At 41.9% G+C, this 27091-nt stretch overlaps 1 protein-coding gene across 3 annotated transcripts in view; it reads left to right on the top strand.

Moving 5' to 3' along the window:
* The window catches only part of UNC79 (unc-79 homolog, NALCN channel complex subunit), a 287744-nt gene extending 264499 nt beyond the window's left edge, over window positions 1-23245 (top strand). For all 3 annotated transcript variants that reach the window (XM_033191506.1, XM_033191504.1, XM_033191507.1), the window contains 7 exons: window positions 1611-1700; window positions 3712-3887; window positions 5163-5349; window positions 6791-6988; window positions 9382-9459; window positions 19988-20029; window positions 22075-23245. In XM_033191506.1, coding sequence (XP_033047397.1) covers window positions 1611-1700; window positions 3712-3887; window positions 5163-5349; window positions 6791-6988; window positions 9382-9459; window positions 19988-20029; window positions 22075-22275 — 972 coding nt within the window. In that variant the 3' untranslated portion in view covers window positions 22276-23245. The remainder of the gene's footprint in view (window positions 1-1610; window positions 1701-3711; window positions 3888-5162; window positions 5350-6790; window positions 6989-9381; window positions 9460-19987; window positions 20030-22074) is intronic.
* The last annotated feature ends 3846 nt before the right edge of the window (window positions 23246-27091 follow it).

Genomic DNA, 27091 nt, shown 5'->3' with positions numbered 1-27091 from the left:
AACACACCTAACGTTATTCTTAAGCTTTGCAAAGTAGAGAAAAGGGAGGAGGGCTTGAAAATTGTATGTTTTGTTTCATAAGTATATATGGCTCACTAAGAGTCTCCTGACCATGCAGTGAATTTTAAGTCTTTTATTAGATGCAGTTGGCTGTCTCTAGAACAAAAGTGACTTGGTGTTAGTAAATTCTTTGCTCTCATTTTTTGAGATTCAAACTTAAAAGACAAATACTGAATAATGCTCCTAGTAATTATTTTCAGTGACATTTGCCTAGTTGAAATGGTATAAAATATTGCCTGTGAAAGAAACAAATCCCTTTCAAGAAATTCAAGAACAGAGTCTCCAGTCCTATTTGCATGACATGTGAAAGGTCAGAGAAAATGGAATAAATCAGGGGGAAATCCTTTCTTGCACGAAAGGATTAATATTCCAAAAGCAGGAACACAATAACCTTTTATAATTCCTTCACTTGATTTAAATTACAAGAAGAAAACTTTGGAACGTATGAAATGCTTGGAAAACACTCTGACAGACTGCCAATGACCTTATTTTGCTGTCTGTTATCCTGTCAGAAGAACTGACAAGCGTAACATTCTAGAAGAGAGAGAAGGTGATATAGTTCAGTACCGCGCAGATTTACATGAATATGGGAAAATGAGAGCCACTGGGTGAGCTAGTTAAGTCTATAATGTTCCAGATTTTCCTAAAGAAAGCTGAGGAAGGCCTTTAGCATAGTATTCATCTGGCTTCAAAGCCTGCCTCGTTTGATCCACATGATACCCAGCCTGATGTGTGGCTTCTCTCATATGGCTTTGATATAGCAGCCTGCTTGTTCATTTTCCTTTGCTGTGCTTATAATCCTAAATTCACTGCATTCTCAGGGAGAGCAGGCCGATGCCATTTAACGACCTAAAACACAAACTTGCTTTCTTTTCCTTCCAAACTTTTCAAACACACGTCGAGCATGTGGGGAAGATGACCATTTTGTTTCTTTCTTTTATTTATCCCCTAGCAAGAACTTGACAGTAATACATGCATCTATTGAATAGTGTACCTACTGTGTGTAAGAAGTTAATTTGCAAGTGACTTGACTAGTATGAGAATTTTTGACTCTTTCAGCAAACACAATGCTTGTTTGTGTACTTTTTGACAGAAAATAGATTCAAGATTCTGGTGGTAGAACTTGGTGGCATGTATTTTATGTGTAACTAAGACTTCCCTAGAATGAGAATGTGTTGCTATGTTTTGGGATGAATGATGTCCTAAAGACTCTGATACTAATGGCGTGACATAGGCTGAATCTTTGCATACAAAGCAGTTTAAAAACAAGCACACACACAGAAAATCAGTCCAATAACCCAGTGGATAAAAACATTTAGCCCCATCTCTCATAGGCCTCTCCTGTTTCTTTGCTCTCCGCCACAAACTTTCTATCAATTTTTGTCCAAATGCTGAGCAGACAGTCAGAGACTATGCTGAGAGTAATGGAGTGAGTCAGAAATCCAGAAAGTGAAACAACTCCTTAGTAAACAACGTGAAACCAGAGTGAGGCAGTCGTTGCAGTCAGGGCAAAAATGAAGCTGTGACCCAGCTGTGTCCTTGCGTTTCAGTGTGGGACTGCAGCGATGGAGTGTGTGAGGCAGTACATCAATGAAGTGCTGGATTTCATGGCAGACATGCACACGCTGACCAAACTGAAGGTGAGATGACCACCACCTGCTCATCCTTCGGGTTCACAAAACAGAGATGCTTTGAGAGAATTAAGTAGACCATAGGGAACTTATTGCTACCTGGGGAGGCAGCTGTGGCACTGTTGAATAGCCCTTGCCTTGGGGGATCGAAGAGCCAGGGTCCAGCTTTGCAAAGAGGAAAAGAGGAAGGGAAAGGACGTTCATATGGCATCAGCCACATGCATAGCTTTACTTTTGCCATATATTCACTTCTCACAATACCTCTGTTAAGATACTATCCCCATTTTACAAATTCAGAAACTGAGGCTTGGGATGGTGTACTACTTGCTCAAGTAACACTACTAAGTGGTAAAGTCAAGGTTGAACCTAAGATTCTTGTGACTCTCAATTCATTCTCTTTTTACCGCATAGCATCGTTTAATTACCTTGAGCATCAGTTTCCTCTTTTGAAGAACAAATCCAATAATCCCTACCTTGCCCGACTGTTATGAGGGTTTAATAAAAAATAATGTACGTGAAGAGACTTTCATAAACTGTAGCACATTATGCAAACATATACTATGTATTATTTTTTTGCTGCATCGAAGCTATTTTCTTAAAGAAAATCCTTGATGAAAGGGGATAGAACAAAATTTAATTTGCATATGGACACAATCCCAGTGAAGTTGTTGAGATGATTGAGTTTTTGCAGGATGGAATGAATTGCTGATGCACGTCCACTTTCCTGCTATGATTCAACTAGGAAGCTAAAAGATGAATAGTTTGAGAGATCTGAGCAAGGCCCTAGGCAGAGTGCAGAAGAGAATCCAAACATGGTCCAAGGAGCAGCCAAATTGCAATCTGGCGCTAGATGATTCCTTTTTGATAATTGGGAGCTAGTAATCCCAGAAGTTCATCAGCAAAAATACAGTCCCTTAATCACTGACCTGTTCCCTGGCTCTGCTCAGATGATCACAGTGGTTTTTGGTATAGTGATAGATTTGCAAATCCCAGGCAGAAAGTAGAATCAAAATGTAAACTGAGCATATCTCACCATATGTAAACCCAGTCATTTCTTAATAAGCTCCCCTATCGTCTGCTCCTGTGCTGGTTACTGCTTGCTGAATCTGATTGCCCACACTTAAATGACTTTGATGTACAAAGAAGAGGAAACAATTGTTACCTAAACGTGTTTAGGTTGTTTTGCAGATGCTTTCACAAAATAATAAGTAGGAAGCAGGGTCATCAAAGGGTTGGGAATACAGTCATAATCTAACCCTCTGATTTTACCTATTGGGAAACATATCAGAAGGATCAAGTGGCAAGTGGATTATCTAAGGCCATGGGACTAGCTAGGACAGACCTGGGTCTAGAACCTAGGTCTCAACACCTAGTTCAGTGCTCTTCCCACTGAGCTCACACTGAGCAAAGAAATTTTTCTAAATTAATTCAACAAATATGTATGAGCACCTATAATATCATGGCACTGTTCTGGGCACTGGGGATGCTGTGATGAGCAAAAGCGGACACAACAGCTGCTCTCATTTAATGTATAGTCCGGTAGAGGAGGCCACATTTAATGAACATTTCACACAAACTACAGTAAAAATGTATCTCTCACAATTGCTATGAAACAGAGGTAGAAAGCAGCACGGACCTGGCCAGGGAGGTCGGGGAATGCTTCCCGGAGGAAGTGATACTTGAGCCAAAATCTGAACAATTAGGTGAAGAGAGGTGGGAATGGCCTTCCAGACAAAGGGAATGGCAGCGGGAGAGAACGCAGAGAGCCAACACAGCTGGAGCTGCAGGCTGAAGGGGTAAATTCTCAGTAGCTGGATCTTTCTGATGTTGTAGGCCACACTAGGGAACTTTCCCTCCTTTCATCCTAAGCACAATGGGAAGGCTCTGAAGAAGTTTAAGCAGGTTATGTGCTCAGAGTGGCCATAAGAGGGGTGGCAATGACAACCTGATCTTTTCAAAGAATGGCCTGGAATGAATCCAGGTGTCTGCCGGAGTTACAAAATACCATTTGGTTTTGTAGAGCCACATGAAGACATGTTCTCAGCCTCTGCATGAAGATACCTTTGGGGGACATCTCAAAGTGGGGCTGGCCCAGATTGCAGCCATGGACATCTCACGGGGCAACCACAGAGATAACAAAGCTGTGATCCGCTACCTGCCTTGGCTTTATCATCCCCCCTCTGCAATGCAGCAAGGGTAAGACGCTTACTATTCCAGGAATGAGGGTAAAGAAGGCAGGAAACACGCCTGAGTTTCCCTGGGCTCAGCTAGAGTTAATGAGTACACTGAAGATTTATGAGAGTGGAATATACTTGGTTAAGAAGATGGAAATTGGATCCCATCTCCATACATGCTTGCTGACCCAGACTGCTCTGTGACATGCTGCCAAAAAACAAACCTGTCCTCCCACAAAACCAATTGTCCTAATGAAGAATGAAAATTTTGAGCTTAGAATTACCACTTTAATGCTTGATTTCAACTAGTTAAGTAAGTTAATAAGTACATATCAATATATTTGCCTTCAAGCAGCTTAGATTATAGCTGGAACAAAAACTATAGCAGGGATGAAATTGGTGCAAGGTTAGGTTGTACAAGCCCCTGACCCTGCCTTTCAGGGAGGCTAAAGAAGAGAGAGGCGTGTATGGGTTTGTTGACTTGGGAACTCAGGGTAGGTTTGAGCCCGCCCTTTTGCGTGGTCAGCCTTCTGTCCAGAGGAAAAGTGTAGAGTGGGAATCAGAAGCGTGGGAGGAGAAGATCACAGGGGAGCAGGAAAATGGGCAGCTGTGTTATATCTTCTCATCTCCTTCCTCCCCTCTACGGGGGATGCCAGAGAAGAAATTTTGTGGGTTTTTTTTTTTTTTTGAGACGAAATCTTGCTCTGTTGCCCAGGCTGGAGTGTAGTGGCGCGATCTCAGCTAACTGCAACCTCCGCTGGTGGGTTTAAGTGATTCTCCTGCCTCAGCCCCCCCAGTAGCTGTAATTACAGGCACGCACCACCACGCCTGGTTAATTTTTGTATTTTTAGTAGAGACGGGGTTTTGCCATGTTGGTCAGGCTGGTCTCAAACTCCTGACCTAAGGGGATCCACCCGCCCTCGGCCTCCCAAAGTGCTGGGATTGTAGGTATGAGCCACCGTGTCCGGCCCACCACAGAATACATTTCTACAGCAGGAGTGAAAAGAGTTTAGAAAGGGAAGCTAGTCAGAGAGGCAGCCAGGCTTGTGGAAGAATGCTGTGTAATCCTGTGTCACCAAAGGCTGTTCTTTTCTCAAGAAGCTGAGATCCAGGATTAGAGTGGAAAACAAGAAGAACAGATACATCATTTTGTTGACACTCAATTGCCTTGGCATTTTGTTTTATGTGATTGCCTGCAAGGCCACATTTTCTATCCCTTCCTCCAACAAGCATTTGTGATGCACCCAATGAAACAGAAAACATAAAATTATCTTTAACACTCCTTCTTCTCTAACAGACCTAAAGAATTCATCGAGTGTGTCTCCCACATCCGACTGTTGTCCTGGCTTCTGCTGGGTTCCCTCACTCACAATGCAGTGTGCCCAAATGCCTCCTCTCCCTGCCTGCCCATTCCTCTGGATGCAGGCTCCCACATTGCAGACCATCTTATTGTTATCCTGATTGGATTTCCAGAGCAATCAAAGGTAAGTGATTTCTGCAAGATTAAGACCGTATGCATCGCAATTGCTAATGGAAACCTTATCAGCCAATTATGTTTCTTCTGAGAAGAAAATGCATCTTATCACTTGCCCTCCTGTGGATGTTAGAAACACAACTTTGTGCTAATGTCTTATTTAAAGTTGTTTAGATTCCCAGACTGTCTTTCCCCCTGCCCCCAAATTGTTTTTAGACTTACTTTTATGAAGATAAATCATGGAGGCAAGCAAGAGTTGGCTTCCCAGGCATTTCTGTCTCAAAATAATGAAGAGAAATAAAAGGCTAGAAATATAATCAAAATTCTGTGATCAGCTTTTAAAACCAGAGACAAAATGGAGAAAAATTTATTCTCTATCTAATTCTTCGTGTACTGTCTTTTCAACTGAAATCTGTAGAGATACAGGAAAGTACAAAATGAAAACAAGGAGGCCAGTTGGAAACTCAGCAAAGCACACATTGGCATGACCTATGCAGGGGAACTTTGTAAATTGCAGAGACAGATGATGTGCTAAAGGGAAGAAAGTAAACCCAAGGCAGGCACCAGTCATGAACCTGTCCAGGCAAACCAGACACATTGGTACTAATCAGCTCGGAGGAGCCAGGGGACCTTCACAGAGCTTCGGCAAGTTCTGGGAGGTCACAGTGGCCTTGGGGACAGCTCGGGTTTGGGACAGGGCAAGCTGATGATGTGATAAAATGGCACACCCATCCCAATGATCCAAATGATGTTCGCAAAAGGAATTAGGCAGTCAATTCCTAATATTTCAACTGAGATCTGGGTTTGGTTCCTAATTATGGTACTTGTGATTTTATGAGCTTGACAAGTATCTAACCTCTCTGACATTCAGATTTTCACCTGTGAAATAGACGAGGGGATGGTTGGAGAGTGACAGAGGTGATCTAGGAAAAGCCTTCAGCGCAGTCTCTGGCGTGTTGTAGGTGCTCTCTCGGCACGTGCTTTTCGCTAAGAGGAGGAACTCTGCTGCTGCTGCTATGATTAAGAACTTCTGGGCGGGGTGTTCACGTATATCCCCTCCTTTACTCCCATGCTTTGAAGAGGCTACTCTTATTCCCATTTTACAGATGAGGAAACGTCCTAACATGGCAGAATGATTGTTCTCCCTTATCTAGTTTTGGGATGGGAATGTCAGTTCCGTTAAAGGGCAAGGGGGTGGGTAGATTTCTTCAGCAAATTAAGGTGCCTTCTCTTCAAAAATGTGCTTTGTTCTCTGAGCACACTCCCACTGGTGGAGAAGAGAGCAGAGCAAATTGTTTTAAGGTGATGAATCACGACTTTGTAACTCTGAGATAATGCCTTTGTGCTTTGACTGTGCTCCCTGACAAGACCGAAGCCATGCAGGGAGGGCTCCGTGGAGGGTCACAGCCTGCTGACATGCAATGCACCGATGCTGTCTTCTTCCTTTTCAGACCTCCGTGCTGCACATGTGCTCCCTCTTCCACGCGTTCATCTTTGCTCAGCTCTGGACAGTATATTGCGAGCAAAGTGCTGTCGCTACAAATCTCCAAAATCAGAATGAATTCAGCTTCACGGCGATGCTGACAGCACTAGAATTTTGGAGTAGGGTGACACCCAGCATCCTTCAGCTAATGGCCCATAACAAAGTGGTGAGTTCACAGACAAGTTTCCCTTCTGAGATGAAATCTCAAAGTGTCCACACCACTCCTAATCCTCACACTCCCTGTTTTCACAGATCTCAGTTGTAAGGTTATATAAATGGATCAGGGATTTGTTACCTTATAAACTGGATGTTCTACTTGCATAAGCATTTTGATTAAAAATAAGCATTTTGATTAAAAACAAAATAAACAATAGTTCAAGAGATCTATTGTACACCATGGTGACTACAGTTAATAATATATTCTATACTTGAAAATTGCTATGAAGAGATTTCAAATGTTCTCACCACAAAAAATAAGTTTGTAGGGCAATGCACATGTTAAATAGCTTGATTTAGCCATTCCACAATGTATATGTATCTCAAAAGTTTTATATTGATATATAAATATTAAAAAGCAAACAAGTACAGTTATTAATATTAGAAACAATTTTTATTTTTTCTGCCTAACATCAAATGTATGTTGTATGAAATTTCTACCTTGAAGGGTTGTTTGATGCTATAATGTCAGAGGGTTAGGAGTGAGATTCATATTATTTGAGGATTTCAAAGCAATTTGGAAAAACTTGAGCCAATTAGGTCATCTATTTGTGGTGGTTTAAGAGTAGACTGACTACAGGTGTTCATTCAACTCCGGGCTCAAAACCTGAAAGGAGCCTCACCTTTTCGAGTTGCCTTATAAGGACCTATGCTCCCAATCTTCAAATCCAGTACTATTGAAAGTAGACGGCTTACCAAGGGAGGGGCTGTTCCAGAGCTCATTGGAAAATGTCTGGGGTATGGCTAGCCTAAGCCCACTTCATTGAACTAGTGTGGAGTATTCATCCTGGAGTCAAGGTTGGAGGATATATGGAAGGAATTTACAAGGGAATCCGTTGGTTCTGACTGCGTATTGGAGGAGGACTCTCAGCTGAGAAAGCTGCAACCAGTGTCTTGATTATGGGGACATCATCAGTAGAGTTCTTGTTTGTTAGGAGCAGGGGCCCTGGAGGGACACCATAATGATGATTCCAGTGTGCCCTGAAAACCCAACACTACACTGCCCACAAAAGGCATTCAGGAAATGTTTTTTTTAATTGATTGAAGAATAGTCTAAGAAGTATTTTCTTTTGGTTCTTAATTAGAAAGGGGATTGTATATTTCCTTTAGTGAAGCACTTTGTTCTTTAGAGATGCAAATGATACAGTCATTCTATGTGTAGAGAGATGTCTTAGTTCAATTTAAAGGAAGTTTATGTGAAAATCGTAGCATTTGAATAGTTCTGACTGTTATGGAAAATAATTACATTTATTGGATCACAGATTCTAGGACTAATGAAGAATTTGGAGATCAAACATTCTATTCTGTTATTTCACAGACAACAAAACTGAGGCCTTAAACTTAGGCTAGAGATTAAAAATGTTCCTTCTATCATTAGTTTTTTTGATACCAAGAAATACCTCTCCTCCAAATCACTCTCCATATTTAAATGTTACAAATGAATTTGTTGTACATGAATTTTATGCAAATGATATTACAAAAGAATGTGAATTAAATTCATTCTGAAAATTTTGTTAAACCATATATAAGCCAGTCTGGTAAAAATCTCCCTGGAATATTTAAAATCCAGCTGTAGGAATTTCTGATGAGGGATTTCGCCTCAACTGTCTTTGAACTGTCGTAAGCATGACTACCTTGTCCCACGGAGAAAAAAGCCTCGGAAGCAGATCTGCAGTAAATTAAACAGTTACTGCCGATGAAGACACTGTGTAGAAAGGATCAAGATTGAGAAAGGATCAAGATATTACTGGGAAACATTGATGTGAAAATTACCCTATTCTAATATAAATCCCCTTACCTTGCAAAAGATATCCAGAAAACCAAGGAAAATAGTCTGTAATTGTCTGACTTTGTATCTGGTGCTTTCTCCAAGACACATTAGTATAGTTTCAAATAATATTATTTTAAATCATTACGTGGTGTATAAAAGTAATTCAAGCATTTGTTATCTCCTCTCCCTGGGTACCCTCCTCTCAGACTAGCGTGATACACAACTCTTACATCCAAAGAGTTCCATAGTTAGAAATGAAGGAAACAGAAGCCATTTATCCCCTGGTGTGAGTCAGTGCAGTGCAGATTAGTGAGATTAATGCCTGAATTCCATTGGCAGCCCTGAGTTGAATGAGGGAGGCATGACAATTATCAAGCCTCTGGAGCTTTTTAAAAATCTTTTTCTGGTTTGAAGTTTCAGAGGTGAATGAACACCACTGCCAGTGGTCTCCTATGGTCATTATGCAGAAAGACCTCATGGGCACAGGACATCGGTCTTCTGTGGCTGCAAACTAGTTTGCAAGGTTTCCATATCACTGGGAATGGAATTAACTTTGATGTTTGTTGTTTCAGATGGTAGAAATGGTGTGTCTCCATGTGATTAGTTTAATGGAGGCATTGCAGGAATGCAATTCGACCATTTTTGTCAAGGTAGGAAAACCTTATGATTCTTACAGACCATTTCTTACTGCTAAAAACAAATGTGGATTTATGTTGAAGGTACTTTCTGAAGAGAATTAGTTTTAACATTCAGAGCTGGGGCTGGAGAATTCAGACTCCGATAACAACCCTTTACCAACTGGATATTGCATGAATTTTGCTCTTGGTCTACCACTGTGACCAACTTCAGCTGGGTTAAATATATCAGACTAGGCCAGGCATGGTGGCTCATGCCCATAGTCCCAGCATTTTGGGAGGCTGAGGCAGGAGGATTGCTTGAGCCTAGAAGTTTGAGACCAGCCTGGGCAATATGGTGAGACCTTGTCTCTACCAAAAAAAAAAAAAAAAAAGTAACACAAGTGCTGAAAGTATTACTGGGGAACATTGATGTGAAAATTACCCTATTCTAATATAAATCACCTTACCTTGCAAAAGATATCCAGAAAACCAAGGAAAATAGTCTGTAATTGTCTGGCATGGTATCTGGTGTTTTCTCTAAGACAAATTAATTTAGTTTCCAATAATATTATTTTAAATCATTATATGGTGTATAAAAGTAATTCAAGCATTTGTCATCTACCCTCCCTCGGTACCCTCCTCTCATCAGAAACAGACTAGTGTGATACAAAAATGAAAGAGTAGAGAACTTGGTTTCCTATTCCATTTATCTTTCTGTCTCCCCTCTTTTTCCTTTCCTTCCTATCGTTCCACCTCTTTGTTTCTCTGATCCTTCTTCCTCTCCTTGTATTTCTTTATCTTTCACCTCTGTATTCTATTATGTTGGCTACCGTCACCACCCATCATCATCACCCACTAGTGGGCATCAACTTGGAACCTTATAACTTGCTGTTTCATTCCTTGGTTAACTCCACTCTTCAACAAAGAACATTTGTCACATTCACTCACACTATGCTGAAGAAAATCAGACCATTTCCAGGGAAAACGTGACTGTTACCAGAACAGAACAAGATCTTTGGTTCAAATGGGTTAGATATATGATATCTAGCTTGATAATAGCAAAAGTCAACACTTTTGGAGTGCAGTGGTACAATAATATACTTATGGCAAATGGTACATATGTAAGATGTTCTGTTTGATAAGTCTTGACTTACATTATGCCATGCACTATGATCAAGACAATGAACATATCCATCACCTCCAAAAGTTTTTTCAAGCCAGGTGTGGTGGCTTATGCTTGTCATCCCCACACGTTGGGAGGCTGAGGTGGGCAGATCACTTGAGGTCAGGAGTTCAAGACCAGCCTGGACAACATAGTGAAACACCATCTGTACTAAAAATACCAACATCAGCCAGGCATGGTGGCACACACCTGTAATCCCAGCTATGTGGGAGGCTGAGTCAGGAGAATTGCTTGAATCCGGGAGGTGGAGGTTGCAGTGAGCCTAGATTTTGCCACTGCACTCCAGCCTGGGCAACAGGAAGAGACTTTGTCTCAAAAAAAAAAAAAAAAAACCCGAAATTTTTTCGTACCCCTTTATAATCCTTCAGTTACGTTACTCATCTCCCTGTCCCCAGACAACTACTGACCTGCTTTCTGTCACTATAGATCAGTTTGCACTTTCTAGAATTTTCTTTAAGTGGATTCATATAGTATATACATTTTTTTGCCTTCTTTCACTTGTAATAATTATATTGAGATTAATCCATGTTATGGAATGTATCAGTGAACCATAACTTTTATTTCAGAGTAGTAGTCCATTGTACGAATATACCACATTTTGCTTATTCATTTGTCAGTTGACATCTAGGGAGTTTCCAGTTTGGGGCTTTCACAAATAAATCTGCTATGAAGATTCGTGAAGATGTCTTTGTGTACATATATGCTTTCATGTATGTTGGGCAAATACCTAGGAGTAGAATGTCTGGGCCATGTGACAGGTGTATATTTACCTTTAACAAAATTGTTTTCCAAACCATTTTCCAAAGCTGTTGTGCCCTGTTACACCCAGTATATGAACAGTATATGAGCATTCCCAGCTCCTCCACATATTTTTCAACACTTGGCATAGTCAATCTTTAATATTAATTATTCTAAGAGTTGTGTACTGGTATTTTGTTGTGGTTTTAAATAGCATTCTCCTGTTTGCTAATGACATTAGCATCTTTTCGTGTACTTATTTGCTGTCCATATGTCTGCTTGGTGAAGTATCTGTTAAAATTATTTGCCCATTTTTTATTGGATTGGGTTTTTTCCTGAATACTGAAATTTGAGATACAAGTCCTTTATCAGGTATGTGATTTGCAAAGATTTTTCTCTGTGGTTTGTCTTTGGAAATCTTAATTTTGATGAAGTATCATTTACCAATTTTTTTCTTTTATGAATCACGATTTTGATGTTGTATTTTAAAAAATCTTTGCCTAGCCCAAAAATAATAAAAAGTTTTATTTGTGTTTTATTCTAAGCTTTATCTATGTTTTCACTTGGGTGTTAGTTTAAGTCTGTGATCTATTTTGAGTTAACTCTTGTATATGGTATGAGGTATGGCTTGAGGTACCTTTTATGTATATGGATAGTTAGTTAATCCAGCATCATTGTTAAAAATACTATACTTTCTCCATCAAATTGCCTTTGCACTTTTGTCAAAAATCAAATAACTATACAATTCTAATTCTGGCTTCTTGATTCTGTCCCATTGATCTCTGTTTTTTATTTTTTATTTTTTTTCCTGAGACAGAGTCTCACTCTGTCACCCAGGCTGGAGTGTAGTGGCGCAATATTGGCTCACTGCAACCTCCACCTCCCAGGTCCAAGTGATTCTCCTGCCTCAGCCTCCTGAATAGCTGGGATTACAGACACCCGCCACCATGCCCGGCTAATTTTTGTATTTTTAATAGAGATGGTGTGTCACCATGTTGGCCAGGCTGGTCTCGAACTCCTGACCTCAGGTGATCTGCCGACCCTGGCCCCCCAAAGTGCTGAGATTACAGACATGAGCCACCATGCCCAGCCAGATCTCTGTCTATTTTTATAATACACTGTCTGCATTACTACAGCTTTATAATATTCCTTGAAATCAGGTAGTGTCAGCCTTCTAAATTCATTTGTCTTTTTCAAAGTTGTTTGGCTATTCTAGGTCCTTTGTAGTTCAAGATAAATTTTAAAATTGGTTTGTCAATTTCTACAAAAAGATTGTTAGGGGCTGGACACAGTGGCTCATGCCTATAATCTCAGTGCTTTGGAAGGCCAAGGAGGGAGAATTGCTTGGGACCAGGAGTTCAAGACAAGCCTGGACAGCCTGGCAGCATATTGAGACCCTGTCTCTACCCTGCAAAAAAAATTTTTTTTAATTAGCTGAATATGGCAGCACATGCCTATAGTTCTAGCTATTTGGGAGGCTGGGGTGGAGCATAATGATTTGAGACTTTTCTTTTCTAATATAAGTGATTAGTGCTATAAATTTTCCTCTAAGCACTGGTTTAGCTACATCCTACAATTTGGCATGTTGTGTTCTCATTTTTATTCAATTCAAAATACTTTCTAACTTCTCTTTTGCTTTCTTTCTGGCATTGATTATTTAGAACCATATTGTTTTACTTCCAAATATTTAAAAATTTCCAGAGAATTTTCTGTTATGGATTTGTAATTCTAATGTATCAGAGAATATGCTTTATATAATTTGATTCATTTTAAATTATTGAGACTTGCTTTATGGCCCAGAATATTGTGTATCTTAGTAAATGCTCTGTGTGCACTAGAAAAGAATGTGTCTTCTGCTGTTGGTGCTTGGAGTTTCCTAAGTCAGTTAGTTCAAACTTGTTGATTGTATTGCTCAAGTCTTCTGTGTCCTTCTTGTTATGTCTGTTAACTTACTCTATCAATTGTTGAGAAAGGGTTATTGAAATATCTCTCAATGTGGATTTATTTTTGCTTAATGTATTATGAAGCTCTGTGATTAGGCTTATAAATGTTTAGGATTGCTATATTTTCCTAATGAATTGAAATTATAAAATATCTCTCTTCATCTTTGGTAATATTTTTAGTTTAGTTTAGTGTTTGTGTGTGTGTGTGTGTGAGATGTAGTCTCGCTTTATCGCCCAGGCTGGAGTGCAGTGGTGCAATCTTGGCTCGCCACAACCTACACCTCCCAGGTTCAAGCAATTCTCGTGCTTTAGTCTCCTGAGTAGCTGGGACCACAGGCACCTGTTGCCATGCCCAGCTAATTTTTGTATTTTTAGTAGAGACGGGGTTTCACCATGTTGGCCAGGCTGGTCTTGAACTCCTGACCTCAAGGGATCTGCCCACCTCGGCCTCCCAAAGTGCTGGGATGACAGACATGAGCCACCGTGCCCAGGCTGAAAAAACTTGGAGGTGATGGATATGTTCAATATCTTGATTGTGGTGCATGGCATAATGTAAGTCAAGACTTATCAAACTGGGCGTTTTAAATATGTACCATTTACCATATGTGCATTATTGTACCACTGCACTTGAACAGTGTTGATTTTTGCTATATCAAATTAATAAATATTACCCATCTTTCTTTGGTAATATTTATTAATAAAACAGTCCAGCTTTCTTTTGACTAATGGTAGGATGGTACATATTCTTTTCATCCTTTTACTTTTATCCTATCTATGTCTTTGTGTTTAAACTGCATTTCTTATAAGCAGCATAAAGTTGAATGTTGCTTTAAAAAAAATCCCATCTGACAGTCTCTTCCTTTTGATTGAGATTTTTAGATCATTTTCATTTAATGTGTTTCGTGATATTGTTGGGTTTAAATCTATTATCTTACTGCTTGTTTTCTATATTTCACATCTGTTCTTTGTCTCCTGTCCTCTCTTTTGTGCCTTCTTTTGGATTAAGGTTTTTATGATTAAATTTTGGATATAATTTCCTTTTTTTTTGTATAATTAAGATAAACTGAGATGGTAACTAAGATAATTAACTTAAGAACTTTCTTCTTTTCAAACATCAGCATTCAGTGCTCTAAATTTCCTTTCAATACTGTTTTAGCTGCTTTCCCCAGATTTTGATAGATTCTCATTTCCATTCAGATCAAACTGTTAATTTCCAGTTTGGCTTCTTTTTTGACCCATAGTTATTTGGAAGTGTGTTTTTTAATTATCTTATTAGCTATATGTCTTTGTTGTTGTGTTAGTGGTTGATCTAGAGTTTATAGTATATATTTTTAACTAATCACAGTATGCCTTCAAGGAATATTATACCATCTCATGTATTGTATAGGAACTGTACAATAACGTACCTCCATTTCCCACCTCCTGACTTCATGCTATTATTGTCATACATTTTACTTCTTTTTTTTTTTTTTTTTTTTTTTTGAGACGGAGTCTCGCTCTGTCGCCCAGGCTGGAGTGCAGTGGCCGGATCTCAGCTCACTGCAAGCTCCGCCTCCCGGGTTTACGCCATTCTCTCGCCTCAGCCTCCCGAGTAGCTGGGACTACAGGCGCCCGCCATCTCGCCCGGCTAATTTTTTTGTATTTTTTTAGTAGAGACGGGGTTTCACCGTGTTAGCCAGGATGGTCTCGATCTCCTGACCTCGTGATCCGCCCGTCTCGGCCTCCCAAAGTGCTGGGATTACAGGCTTGAGCCACCGCGCCCGGCCACATTTTACTTCTATATATTTTGTAAAGCAAATCATACATTAATATTTTTGCTTTAAACAGTTGATTATCTCTTAAGGAGATTTTAAACAAGTTTTATATTCATTTATATTTGCTATTATTGCCATATTTATATTTGCCATTTTAGTGCTCTTCACTTCATACCATAGATCTAAACATTCATCTTTCATCTTTCATCTTTCCTTCTGCCCAAAGGATTTTCTGTAAAGTCTTCTGTGCAGGTCAACTGGTGATTAATTGTTTTAGGTTTTGTATGTCTCAGAAGCTTTATTTTGCTTTCATTTCTGAAATAAAATTTCACTGGGTATTGAATTCTAGATGGACAGTTTCAGAGTTGTTTTTTTTTTTTTTTGTAATACTTTAAAGATATTGCTCTTCTGTGGTCTTTCTGCTTATATTGTTTCCAACAAGAAATCTGTCATTTTTTTTTTTTTTTTTTTTTGTCTGTATGTGATAGGTCTTTTTTTTCTCTGGCTGCTTTGAAGATTCTGTCTTTGCCACTATGTTTAAGCAATTTGATGATGCTATGCCTTGGTAGAGTTTTCTTCATATTTCTGGTGCTTGGGTTTGGTGAGCTTCTTGGATCTTTGAATTTATAGTTTTCATTAGATTTGGAAAAGTGTCAACCATTGTTTCTTCAAATATTTTGTTCAGTGCCTCTACTCAACATGTTCAATCTTTCTTCTACCTTCTTGACCATACTGAGTATAGTTATCATAACTGTTTTAATGTCCTTGTCTACTAGTTCTGTTATCTGTGTCATTTTTGTTTTATTTTCTGTTGACAGATTTTTCTCCTCATTCATGTATCGTGATTTTTGTTGTTGTTTCTTAGCATGCCTGGTAATTTTTTATTGTATTATTGACATTGTGAATTTGACTTTCTTGGGTGATGGGTATTTTTGTATTCATATAAAAATTCTTAAGCTCTATTCTGTGACATAGTTACATACCTTACAAATATTTTTGTCCTTCAGAAGCTAACGTTTAAGCTTTGTTAGGTGTTGATCAGAGCAGCAATTTTTGTAGGGCACGTAGTTCTTCACCGCTGCTGCTGTGTACCATTATACTCATCAGTACTCTCATGACGTTCTATGAGTTGCAAGATTTTTCCACTCTGACTAGTAGGAACACAAAATATTCTTGGCCCTATGTAATCACCAGGGGATTTTTTCCTTCTAATACTTTCGGGTTGTTTTTTCTCCAGTGTTGGATAATTTTTATAACTTGCATGTACTGACCAACACTCAGCTGAAGACTCAGGGGATCCCCTTGCAGATCTTTGGAGTTGTCTCTCTCTCTCTGTAGATCTCTCCTGTCCAGTACTCTACCTTGCAAACTGTAGTCACTCTGACCTCTCAGGGCTCTTGGCTACATCCCCTCACTCAGGAAGGCTACCAGGCTTCACCTGCATTCCTGCTCCTAGTGCTACTGCCTGAAAACTCACTCTAGGCAGTGAGCTGGAATACCTGCAGGGCTCACCTGGTTTGTTTACTTTCCCTCAGTGATCTGTCCTGCATTTCTTGATGCTTAATACCTGAAAAACATTGTTTTTTTATAGTTTGTCTGGATTTTTAGTTGTTCCAGGCAGGAGGGTAAATCTGGTCTTTGTTACTCCATCTTGGCTGAAAGAGAAAGTTTCATCACCAATTTTAATTTTGAGGGCTGGAATAAGCAGGATTGAAATGAGTACAGTCCAACCAGGCAGGAAGTCTTCCATTTGTTCTGTAGCATGAACCAAGATAAGAGGAAGGGTATCACTTTTATTTTTGTGAAAACCTATTTTTTAAATGTCCTTCAGTTTTCCGGATATTGTTTCTGAAGCGGGGGGTGGGGGGAACCCAACCAACTTTACTCCATTATAACATTGCAGAGCCCAAAATAAATTACATCTAATTCTTACTGACAGACTTGTAGTAGCCACTAGCAAAAGAGAATGAAAATGAAAGTTATTCAGTAAGTCAAATTAACATTCCTGAAATAGGATGATGGCTGGGTTATACAATGTCATCAATAATGATGAGCTTTAACTGGATGCCTTTAGTCACGTGATTTGCAAATCACAAACCCGAAGGTCCCTTGCAGGTGTATTTTAGAACCACATGGTCGTAGATTACATCAATGGGGAAATAATAAAATCCCTTTTAGACCAACATCACTGTTCCTCTTGCTTGCTTCGCACGGACCCTTAACCCCAGTGGCAGCACTGGGAAAGGTATCTACCCAGGGACAGGGTCCTCAGTACTCCCTGACCCTACTCTTCCCAAGTCCCTCACGATTCTTAACAGGAGGTTAGTTTGGGTATTTCCCAAATATCAAGAGGCGTATGGGCCCACTTCCATATGAAATAGTCAAAGGTCAACAAAGTCTGTAACATCAGGACCCTCCAGGGCTTGCTTTTTGCTGTGCAGAAATTATAGCGGGAGACAGTTAGACTAGATAAATATTTTTTTTCCATTCAGAATGCCTCGAGGAGCCAGTCCTCGTAAGGGTGAGAGGGCACAGCTTTATCTGGTACCAACCTTTGTAATCCCACAGTTTTGTTATGAGGGTTAGGGGACAGGGGGAGGCATGACGAGGGTGGCATTTTCTGATATTTTCAGCTTTAGTCTCATTACATTTTCTGATACACACCATACTCCATTTCTAAACACAGTGTTCATGTTAGAGACCAAGTATTAGCTAGCTGCAACAGAAACACTACGTTTAGGAATGTTTAGGAGTAAATGACAGTAGAAGTCAAATCAGCGAATTGTATACACCAACAGAATGTTAAAAGTCAACAGCCAGATTTAGCCCTGGGAACAAAAACAGGGAGAGAAATGCAGCTTATCACTTCACCAAGTTCATTTTAAAGAAAATGTGATGAATTCAATGAAACCAGCAGCTTATGGCTACGACTAACTTTGAACTCTGAGGTCAGTTACATACTGTACCCCATCCCAAAAAGCTCTCTTTCTTCTTTTGTTTTTTTCATTACATCACTGTCCCCTAGTTTGCCCAGGTTAGAAACCTCTACCTCTTCTTTGACCTTTTCATCACTTGAAAGAGCAAAGAGCAGACTCATCCTCAGATCCTCAAGATTTGTCTCTGCAGGCGCAATCCTTCCCCATCCCCAGAAACTGTCGCTGGTCTTCTCTGGACCATTGAGGCAACCTCCACAATGGCGTTTGCCTCCATTCCCTGCCTCCTTCTTCACCCTAATCTGCAGGCTGCTGCCACAGTGATCTTTCTGGAGCACTGTCCTGCTCATGGTGAATAGAGCATTCCCTCTTCAGAAGCTGTAATGCATTTGGAATAAAATTCAGATCCCCTAATTTGGCATTTAGGGCCATCTGGTGGGCTAAGGGTGTGAAGGCCTGGCCTGTGCTTTTCTAAACTTGTTTTTCATGGCCCTTTTCTAAGAGCCTCACATGTCAGCGTCACGTGACTGTCTCCCATCCCCGACTCTCTGCACACTCCCACCAATGAGCTTTGCCCATGCCTTCTCTCTGCTTCCTGGAATGCCCTTGTACTGGCTTCCCAGGACTACCAAGGTATTATAGTCTGGGTGGTTCAACCAACAGAAATGTATTCCCTGGAAGTTCTGGAGACCAGAAGACTGAGATCAAGGTGTCGGCAAGGTTGGTTTCTTTTAAGGGATTGGAGAGACAATTTGTTCCAGATCTCTCTCCTAGCTTCTGGTGGTTTGCTGGGTCTTTGGGATTCCTTGGCTTGTAGGTCCCCGTCTTCATCTTCACATAGCATGCTTTCTGTGTGTTTCTGTGTATGTGTCTGAACTCCCCTTTTTATAAGGACACCAGTCATATTGGATTAGGGGCTTACCCTACTCCAGTATGACCTCATCTTAACTAATTTACATATTCAACAATCCCACTTCCAAATAAGGTCACATTCTGATGCAGTGCAGATTAGGACCTCAGTATAGATTTTAGTGGGACACAATTCAATCCATGACAACACTACTCCTTTATTTGAGTGGAGAGTTGGAAGGTGTATGGCTGGAAATGATATGATGCATATTGGTGTATTAAGATCTGAGAAGTACTGAAATAAAGAAACTAACATTTCCAAACCTATTGGATTGGAATCCCCCTCCACCATTTAAAAGTTCTCCAAATTAGAGTTCCATGGAACATGCTTTGAGAAATGCCATATTCTGTCTCCTACTTCTGGATGTACAAGGCCATGAATATTTACTTAGATTCTAAAGGACTGAAACATGGTGGAGGGACCAAAGCAGAGAGAAGGAGCAGCTTCTGGAAGTCCTCAGGCCAGGGCACCCTGCGTCCTCCTCCCAGAAAGGACCACATCAGAGGGGTTGAGGGTCCGTCAGAGAAGCAGCAGAGGGCCGGGACTCCCCAGCAGGGACTTGCTGCTTGGCTGTGTGTGCTCCCACACTCTGCAGACACCCAGCTCCGTCTCGCTGTATTCCACCTTCCAGATCGCAGCCAGGCGTCTCGGAGTGGTCTTTCTTGCTCACTGAAGTGTTCCAACACTGACCAGAGATATTTTCTTAATGACTACAGGCAAATAGAGTCGCCATTCCACTCAGACACTCAGTTCTAAAGATCCTGTGGAGGAAATTCTATTTCAAGAAAGTGAGGATTTAATTAAATAAGTACACACTTAATTTCCTGTGCTTGGTAGCTTTCGAGAGACAATCAGTCATTTACTCTAAAGTGTGTATCTCAGGCACTCATGGGGCGCTTATTAACCTCCAAATGCCACTGGCTCAGCAGGGTTTGGCCTCAGAAAGACATTTTGCTGATAACGGGTAGCTCTGCAGCAGGGCCCACATCCATGCGCGATGTGAAAGGGATTCAGTGTGGCCTGTTTTCCCTTGCAATAAGCGAAGCTTTGTGGGAGAATAGAGAACACTAATAATGAAGCTTTTGTCTTTCTCCATACAGCTGATACCTATGTGGTTGCCAATGATTCAGTCAAATATCAAGGTAAGTCACCCCTGGGCTGACTGGAAGCTTGGTTTCCTGCAGAGAACGCATAACATTCCTAGGGATTGTTGATGCTCCCTTTACTCTGGAGAAGGATGAATTCAACCTGTTCCTGGCCTTAGAGGGCTGATAGTGCAGGAGACCTGTGGGCCAGGTAAGGGCTCTGCAGGCAGGGGGTGGTGGCAGGAGCCATTGTCCTACTGCGTGAGGTTGGTGAGCATGCAGGTGGAGGGGAGCATCCCAGTGTCTGAGCGAGCCTCAATCCACTGATGAGAGTACAGGCCAAGGCTGGGTGCAATGGCTTCCGTCTGTAATCCCAGCGCTTTGAGAGGCCAAGCGGGGAGGATTGCTTGAGGCCAGGAGTTGGAGACCAGCCTGGGCAACATAGTGAGACCCCATCTCTACCAAAGAATAAAAATTTAACTGGGTATGGTGGCATGCACCTGTGCTTCTAGTTACTTAGGAGGCTGAGGTGGGAGGATCACTTGGAAGCCCCGGAGTTCGAGGCTGCAGTGAGCTATGATCCTGCCACTGCACTCTAGCTTAGGCAACAGAGTGAGACCCTGTCTTTATTTTAAAAAAAGAAATCAAAGAAATGTAAATTGGAAACGAAAAAATAAACTGTCACTATTTGCAGATAACAAGATCATGTATATATAGACAGAGCAAGACCCTGTCTCTCACAAAAAAAAAAAAAAAAGAATAGAATACTCATCCCTTGGAGGATACCCAGACACATTCAGTGATATGTCCTGGTTGCTGAAATTGATTTTCTATCATGGAAAGAATTCTGTTATGAAAGGATGACATTGAATAAATGATAGGATTGAGCTACAAGGAACCTACTGCCTCATTTTATATATGAAGAAATTTAGGACCGAAAGTAAGAAGAGTGACCTGGTCAGGACCCCACAGCCTGGAAGAGGAGATTCTGACCGAATATATTTCCCAGCCCCAGGCTTCTCCTTGAGTGGCACTTTGTCATTGTAGGGGCAAACATACTCTATGACTAGCAAACAGAGTTACTGGGCTTGACTTAAGATGACAAAACCTGCCGCCTGCTCCATCCAAACCGGGTCCTGTCTGCCGCACTAAGAGTGTTGCGGGGACGGGAGGAAAAGCTGGAAAGTTTTTTGTGGCTTTCTTCTCTGAGTTGAGGAGGCATGCTAGTGGAAGGAAAGCGGTATGAACTCAGAGTGCCCAGACACCATAAGAGAAAAATGCGGCTGTCAACAAGGACCACAGCCTTTGAGTCCTGATTATGGCATTGGTGCTATTTGTGGCAGCCATCGGTGGCATGGACTCTGCTGAAAACTGCCTCTTGGTACTAGTTTTTTTCTGTGAAAAGAGTTTCTTGCACTCTGAGCTTGAAGCATTTTAAATTGCCTCCCTTACCCCTTTCCCGGCTTTATGGCAATCTGTGGTGATTTTACATTGCCCAGATGGCCAGGAGGAGGCCGACAGAACTCCCTAAGAAGCTTGGAGAAAGAAGAGAAGCTATCATCCTAGCTTCTTCATGTGCCAAGTTCTGTTCTGAGCACTCTTTTAACCCATCTGTCCTACACAAACCCCCTGAGTAAGTGTTACTCTCCCCGCTTTTCCCATGAGAAAACCCAAACACAGACCAATAAATCTTGTTCCCAAAGTCGCCTGTAGAGGAACCAGGCTTTGAACACGGGGAGCCTGGCAGCAGAACCCGGGCACTTCTCCACCCACACCCAGGTCCCTGTCGTAAACAGTTCCTTGGGGCCAAGTTTATGTGTTAGCCCAGCACTGGTGTGGCAGCTTTCTGTTTTCATTGCAGTGAGTCCGTCAAGATGGGCATGTCATTATTCTGATGGGTTGGGCCAGGATGACTCTAGAAAACACGGTGCGATACCCTGCTCTGGGCACTGCCAGAGTTGAGAGTTTGCCTTCTTCAGGCCAGACAACCCTTGAGCCAAGCCCAAGTTCTGCCTGCAAGAAGCCGCCTGGGTTGACGCTCCCTGGGTTGCCCAGAAACACTAGAAAGAAATAAACTAAAACCTCTTGCCCTTTCTTGACAGCACTTATCTGCGGGACTCCAGCTTCGCCTCCAGGCTATTCAGAACCACGTGAACCACCACAGCCTAAGGACGCTGCCGGGCTCGGGCCAGAGCAGTGCTGGCCTGGCAGCCCTCCGCAAGTGGCTGCAGTGCACTCAGTTCAAAATGGCCCAGGTGGAGATCCAGTCCTCGGAAGCAGCCTCTCAATTTTATCCTCTATGAGTGGACTCCTCGGCGCTCAGTGTCAACACTCTGGTTTAGCAATAATGGGTTTAAAAACAAACAATTTGATCCAAGCAGGTTGGGGAACATATTGGTACTGTACATTCTCTTTCTAGTTTAGTAAAAGATGTGCAAAGGCCAGAGAGGGCCGAAAATGAAGCTTTCTTGCTACACATATTTCTGATGACTCCTTGGGCTATCTGATTAAGTGTTTCCTTACATTATTTTTTAAAAACCAAATCATTTTTCTTTAACTAACTTCTATTTTTTTTAAGAAAAAAAATAGACTGGTGGGTACTCACAGAAAAGTTGTACAAGTCCCCCTGTTGCTATTTTTGATGATAGAGAATAAATAGGGTTTTTGAAACCTTTGTAGTGTTTTTTCTTAAAATCCACTCTTGGCAATGCAATAAAAAAACCGTCACCATAAGCCAGTGACACCTGACTGAAGCTTTTTGTCATTATCCTGGGAAAAGTGGCAGCTTGCAAGGAACATTACAAAGTGCACTTAGAAATTAGGTGGTTAAACTGTGCCAGTTGTTTTCGTTGTTTTATAATATCATTTTCCAAAACTGTCCAGTAAGTTTTATTATTTTTGAAACTAGTTTTTCAACTCATTAGTTCTAGGCTGTCTTCTCTTGTAAGCTTTATGATAACCACTTTAGTTTTGTGAATAATAAATTTTATTCTTTTGTTAATACTTGTATACAATTTAATTGAAAACTGTAGCTTGCACACCGGACCAGGTGAGTCCCTCACTGGCACAGCGCCCTGCACCTGGAGTGATGTTTCATAAAACGGAATTTTAATAGTTTAAGAGCACCAAGATTACTCCGCACCTATACCTAGCTTCGGACTGTGCATTCCAAATGAAATTTCTCCTCTTTATCCCTGTAATGCACTGACTAACAGAAGACTTACTACACATTTAAGCTGTATATTGACATGCTATTAAATGCATTTTTTATTATCTTTGTGAGCCTGGGGTTTTTTAAAACCAGTTTATAGAGCTAGAGTTTAGTTCCTGACAACCATTCCTTCTAAAGTTCTACAGCTTCTAACTTCTCTTGAAACTGAAATGATGAAGAAGAAAAGGCTTTCTTTCAGGCCATTTGATGAGAGGAATACGCGGTTTGTTTGAAGTCCACCTCTAGGAAGGACTCTGAGGGCAAAAGACCTTTTTTTTTTTTTAATTTTTTAGTGTTCGTTATTAAGAGGCTTCCTTTTTCTTCTGGGAGCTCTGAGATCTTAATGCTTCTCAGAGGAAAACAAGCCCTCAGATGTTTAACTGTTCAACTGTTCATATGAGTTCTAGAAAGAGCGATCTTCAAATCTTCATCCTTATACAAATTGCAGGGGACCATTCAGGCTCTGTGTGGAGAGTACAGAAGTGACCATTCTTCGTATCTGCCTGACAGACTCTTCTGAAAGGCCTCTCCCTGGTCAGAACTCTTCTCTGGCACAGTCGTGCTTGGCTGAGCTTCCGTGAACATTTTGTCTTATAGTCAAGTTGTGCATTTCTTTATCTCGCTTGTAAACGGTGACAGCTTTGAGCATATGCGCTATCTCTGTCTCCCCATGGTTGGCACACAGTACATGTTTAATTAATGTCTATCCAATGAATGGATTCAGTTAAGTAAGAGGCCTTTCTTGAGCTCCCCACAGGCACCATGAGCTTTGCATGTGACATTCTCCTTTTTTGCATTGGTTCCTGGAGGAGAAGGAGCTTCTGGCTGCTTCCCCTGTGAGGGTTTCTACTGACATCCTCATCTGGGCTCAGCTGCAGGCCTGGCTCTTGGCTAGTCCTGAGCCCACCCTGCCCCAGGCAGCCAGGATCTTGGTGGTCCCATCCTACCAGTAGACAAGGTCCAAAGTTACCCACATCTTCTTCTCCCACTCCCTCTTCTTTGCCCGGCTCTTTGAATGGACTTCTGCCTGAACTTTTCTTTGTATTTGCATCTTCCCCAAGCTGCAGACGAACCCTTAACCTGGCACTCTTGATTGGGGCCCCCATTTAATGCTTCCGACTGTCTGGACCTGTTTCCTTGACCTAGAGTCTTGGTCACTCCCAGGCAAATCTCTCTCCTTGCTCTTGAGAACCAGGACCCCTTTCCCTGCCAAACTGACCCAAATGCTGTCCCTACTGGCGCCCTGCCACTTCACTGGCTGATGGAAACTAGTGAGCTTCCCCAGCCTATGCTGCACCCACCATTGTCAGTGTCCTCATCTTCTTCTGCAACCTTATGTCCACCCTCCAATGAGTCGGGCTCAGGCACTTCGAAGGAAAAAAGGGAGAGAGGGGACAAAAAGCTCCCAACAAGTTGGGCTCAGGCACTTAGAAGAAAAAAGGAAGAGAGGGGACTTATGGAAGTTTAGCAAGATTGGCACTAATAAGTAGGCGGAGAACCCATCCACCTAAGGCAGGAGTCAGCACCCTCAGTTCACAGGTCTGATAGAGCCCACGGCCTGTTTCTGCAAAGTTTTAGTAGAAACAGTCACACTCGCCATTTGCATATTGTGTAGGGCTGAGTTTGTGCTACAATGGTAGGCAGGGTTGCGACAGAGACTGTATGGCTCAGAACGCCTAAAATATTGACCATCTGGCCCTTTACAGAAAAAGTGTGCTGACCTCTGACCTATGTAAAGGCCCCTGAAAGGCACTGAGCTGGAGCCAGCCCTTCTGTGGAAGTATTTTCCTTACCGCCTCAGGGGCACTGGGATTTCCATATTAGTGTTTCCTCATCTGTCAAATGGGGGTCATGACACACATTCTACCTCAGAGGATTGTTGAGATGATGAAAGAATGCAAGAAAAGGGCTTAGGGCAACACCTAGCACATGGTAAGCACTTGTTAAAAGTTACTGATTATTCCTTTTATTCTTATGTTTAAGCCTGGAGAAGTAGAGCTCCTTGCCCAAGGTCATGCAGCTAGTAAGGGGCAGAGCCAGGACTTGACCCAGGCTATCCGACCCCCAAGGACTGTGCTCCCAGCCGCTGCCCATATGAACTTCTGCCACAGCACACGTCATCCCAGGTGACGGCCACAAATGCAGAACGGAGGGCAGGGAGATCTCAGCAACATTTACCTGATCCAGATTTGACCAGCACTAATTATTGGCATGGAGAACAGCCACAATACAGACTGGTTTCCTTTCCACATAGCACCTTACTGGTTTCAGTGTGTGAGCAGAACACACTGAGATTCCCAAGGGTGGAATCGGCCCAAATCTCCAAATGTGTAGATTCTGTTCCTAATGATTTTTCACCATGGGCGTGCCTCTTATGAATTGGGTGACCTTGGACAAGTTACTAAACCTCTCTGGACCTCTGTTTTTCCTTCGCTGTAAAATGGAGCTGTCTACCCGTCTTCCTGGGGTGATGGAAAGCTCAAATGGGTGGAGAACTGTGATGGTACTTGGGAAACTGCGCTGGAATCTGTGGACGCCTGAGAAGACTGGCTGCCTCCTGAAGAGCACACAGAGGGACAGCTCACCGCTGCAGGCTCATTTGGTATTTTTCTTCAGGCAGTGCCTCAGGATTAAGACCTACCATACCCAGGAGAGCCCGAACATGGCAGTAGCCAAGAGCATCCAGTCTCCACTGTGTGCCATCTCTTAGCAAGCATGTCATTCAGCCTGATACCGGGATGTTTCCAGGAAATCTCTTCCCGAAGAGTCTCATCAGAGGCCAAGTGGTTGCAGCAGATTCATTTCTGTTTCCAAGCGACAACAGGCCAAATAAGACTGGATTGGATCAGAGAAGATGGGTCCTCCCATCTCTTTCATGAGCTGGGCCTCTGGCATTAATTGGACAATGCAGATCATTTATTATACGTCTTTAATAGAACTGATTGGCAAATATGTATATTGGGAAAATTGGTGTTTTGACAGTAATGGTAGGTTCTTGAGAAGAATGAAGGGAGTGGTTGGAACCCAATGGAATAGTACCAAACCGTGTTTTTATGGAGTTTGAATGCTTTGGGAGATGGCTGATGTGTTGTTAGTAAAAGGCTGGCCAGACCTTCACTGACAGGAACGAGTGGTGAGCCTCAGGTAAAGGGGATCCAAGAGAAACAATAATAGCCAGCATTTATTGAGCATCTACTAGATACAAAGCACTCTACATACATGATTTTTATTCCTTAGCCCCTTCCCCCCTGGATGAGATAAGCCTTATTATTATCCCCACTTTACAGGTTAGGCAACTGAGGCCCAGCGGTTAAGTGCCTTATCCAAGATCATGCAGCTGGCGGGAGTAGCATTAGGACTGAAGGCCGTCTGCCTCCAACACAGGGCCTCACTCAATACATGTTCATTTCTTTTCCCTGTTTTTGGGGTCTAGGCTCCTTTGGCTAAAATGTGCCAGAAGCATGGGGTAGGGAAATCTGAGGGTTTTTTTCTTTGAGGTGGCTCAATGCTATTGGCATCTCTGTTTATCACTCCATCTGACACAGGTGTTTTCCCCTTGCTTTGGGAATTCATGTACATGGAAAAAAAATTTTGGATTACGAATTAAATCACATTTAGTTTCCCACTGAATATAGTAATTTCAGGAGAAAGAATAATTATGAGTAGAAGGTTGTGATGATAGGGCCGGGCACAGTGGCTCATGCCTGTAATCCCAGCACTTTGGGAGGCCGAGACGGGCAGGTCACCTGAGGTCAGGAGTTCGAGACCAGCCTGGCCAATATGGTGAAACCCCGTCTCTGCTAAAAATACAAAAATTAACCAGGCTTGGTGGTGCATGCCTATAGTCCCAGCTACTCGGGAGGCTGAGGCACAAGAATCGCTTGAACCCAGGAGGCAGAGGTTGCAGT

This window comes from Trachypithecus francoisi, unplaced genomic scaffold, assembly GCF_009764315.1.
Source record: "Trachypithecus francoisi isolate TF-2019V2 unplaced genomic scaffold, Tfra_2.0 Lachesis_group3, whole genome shotgun sequence".
Classification (NCBI taxonomy): domain Eukaryota; kingdom Metazoa; phylum Chordata; class Mammalia; order Primates; family Cercopithecidae; genus Trachypithecus; species Trachypithecus francoisi.
Note: the sequence above shows the minus strand (reverse complement) of the source record. Positions and strands in the feature narration are given on the sequence as shown.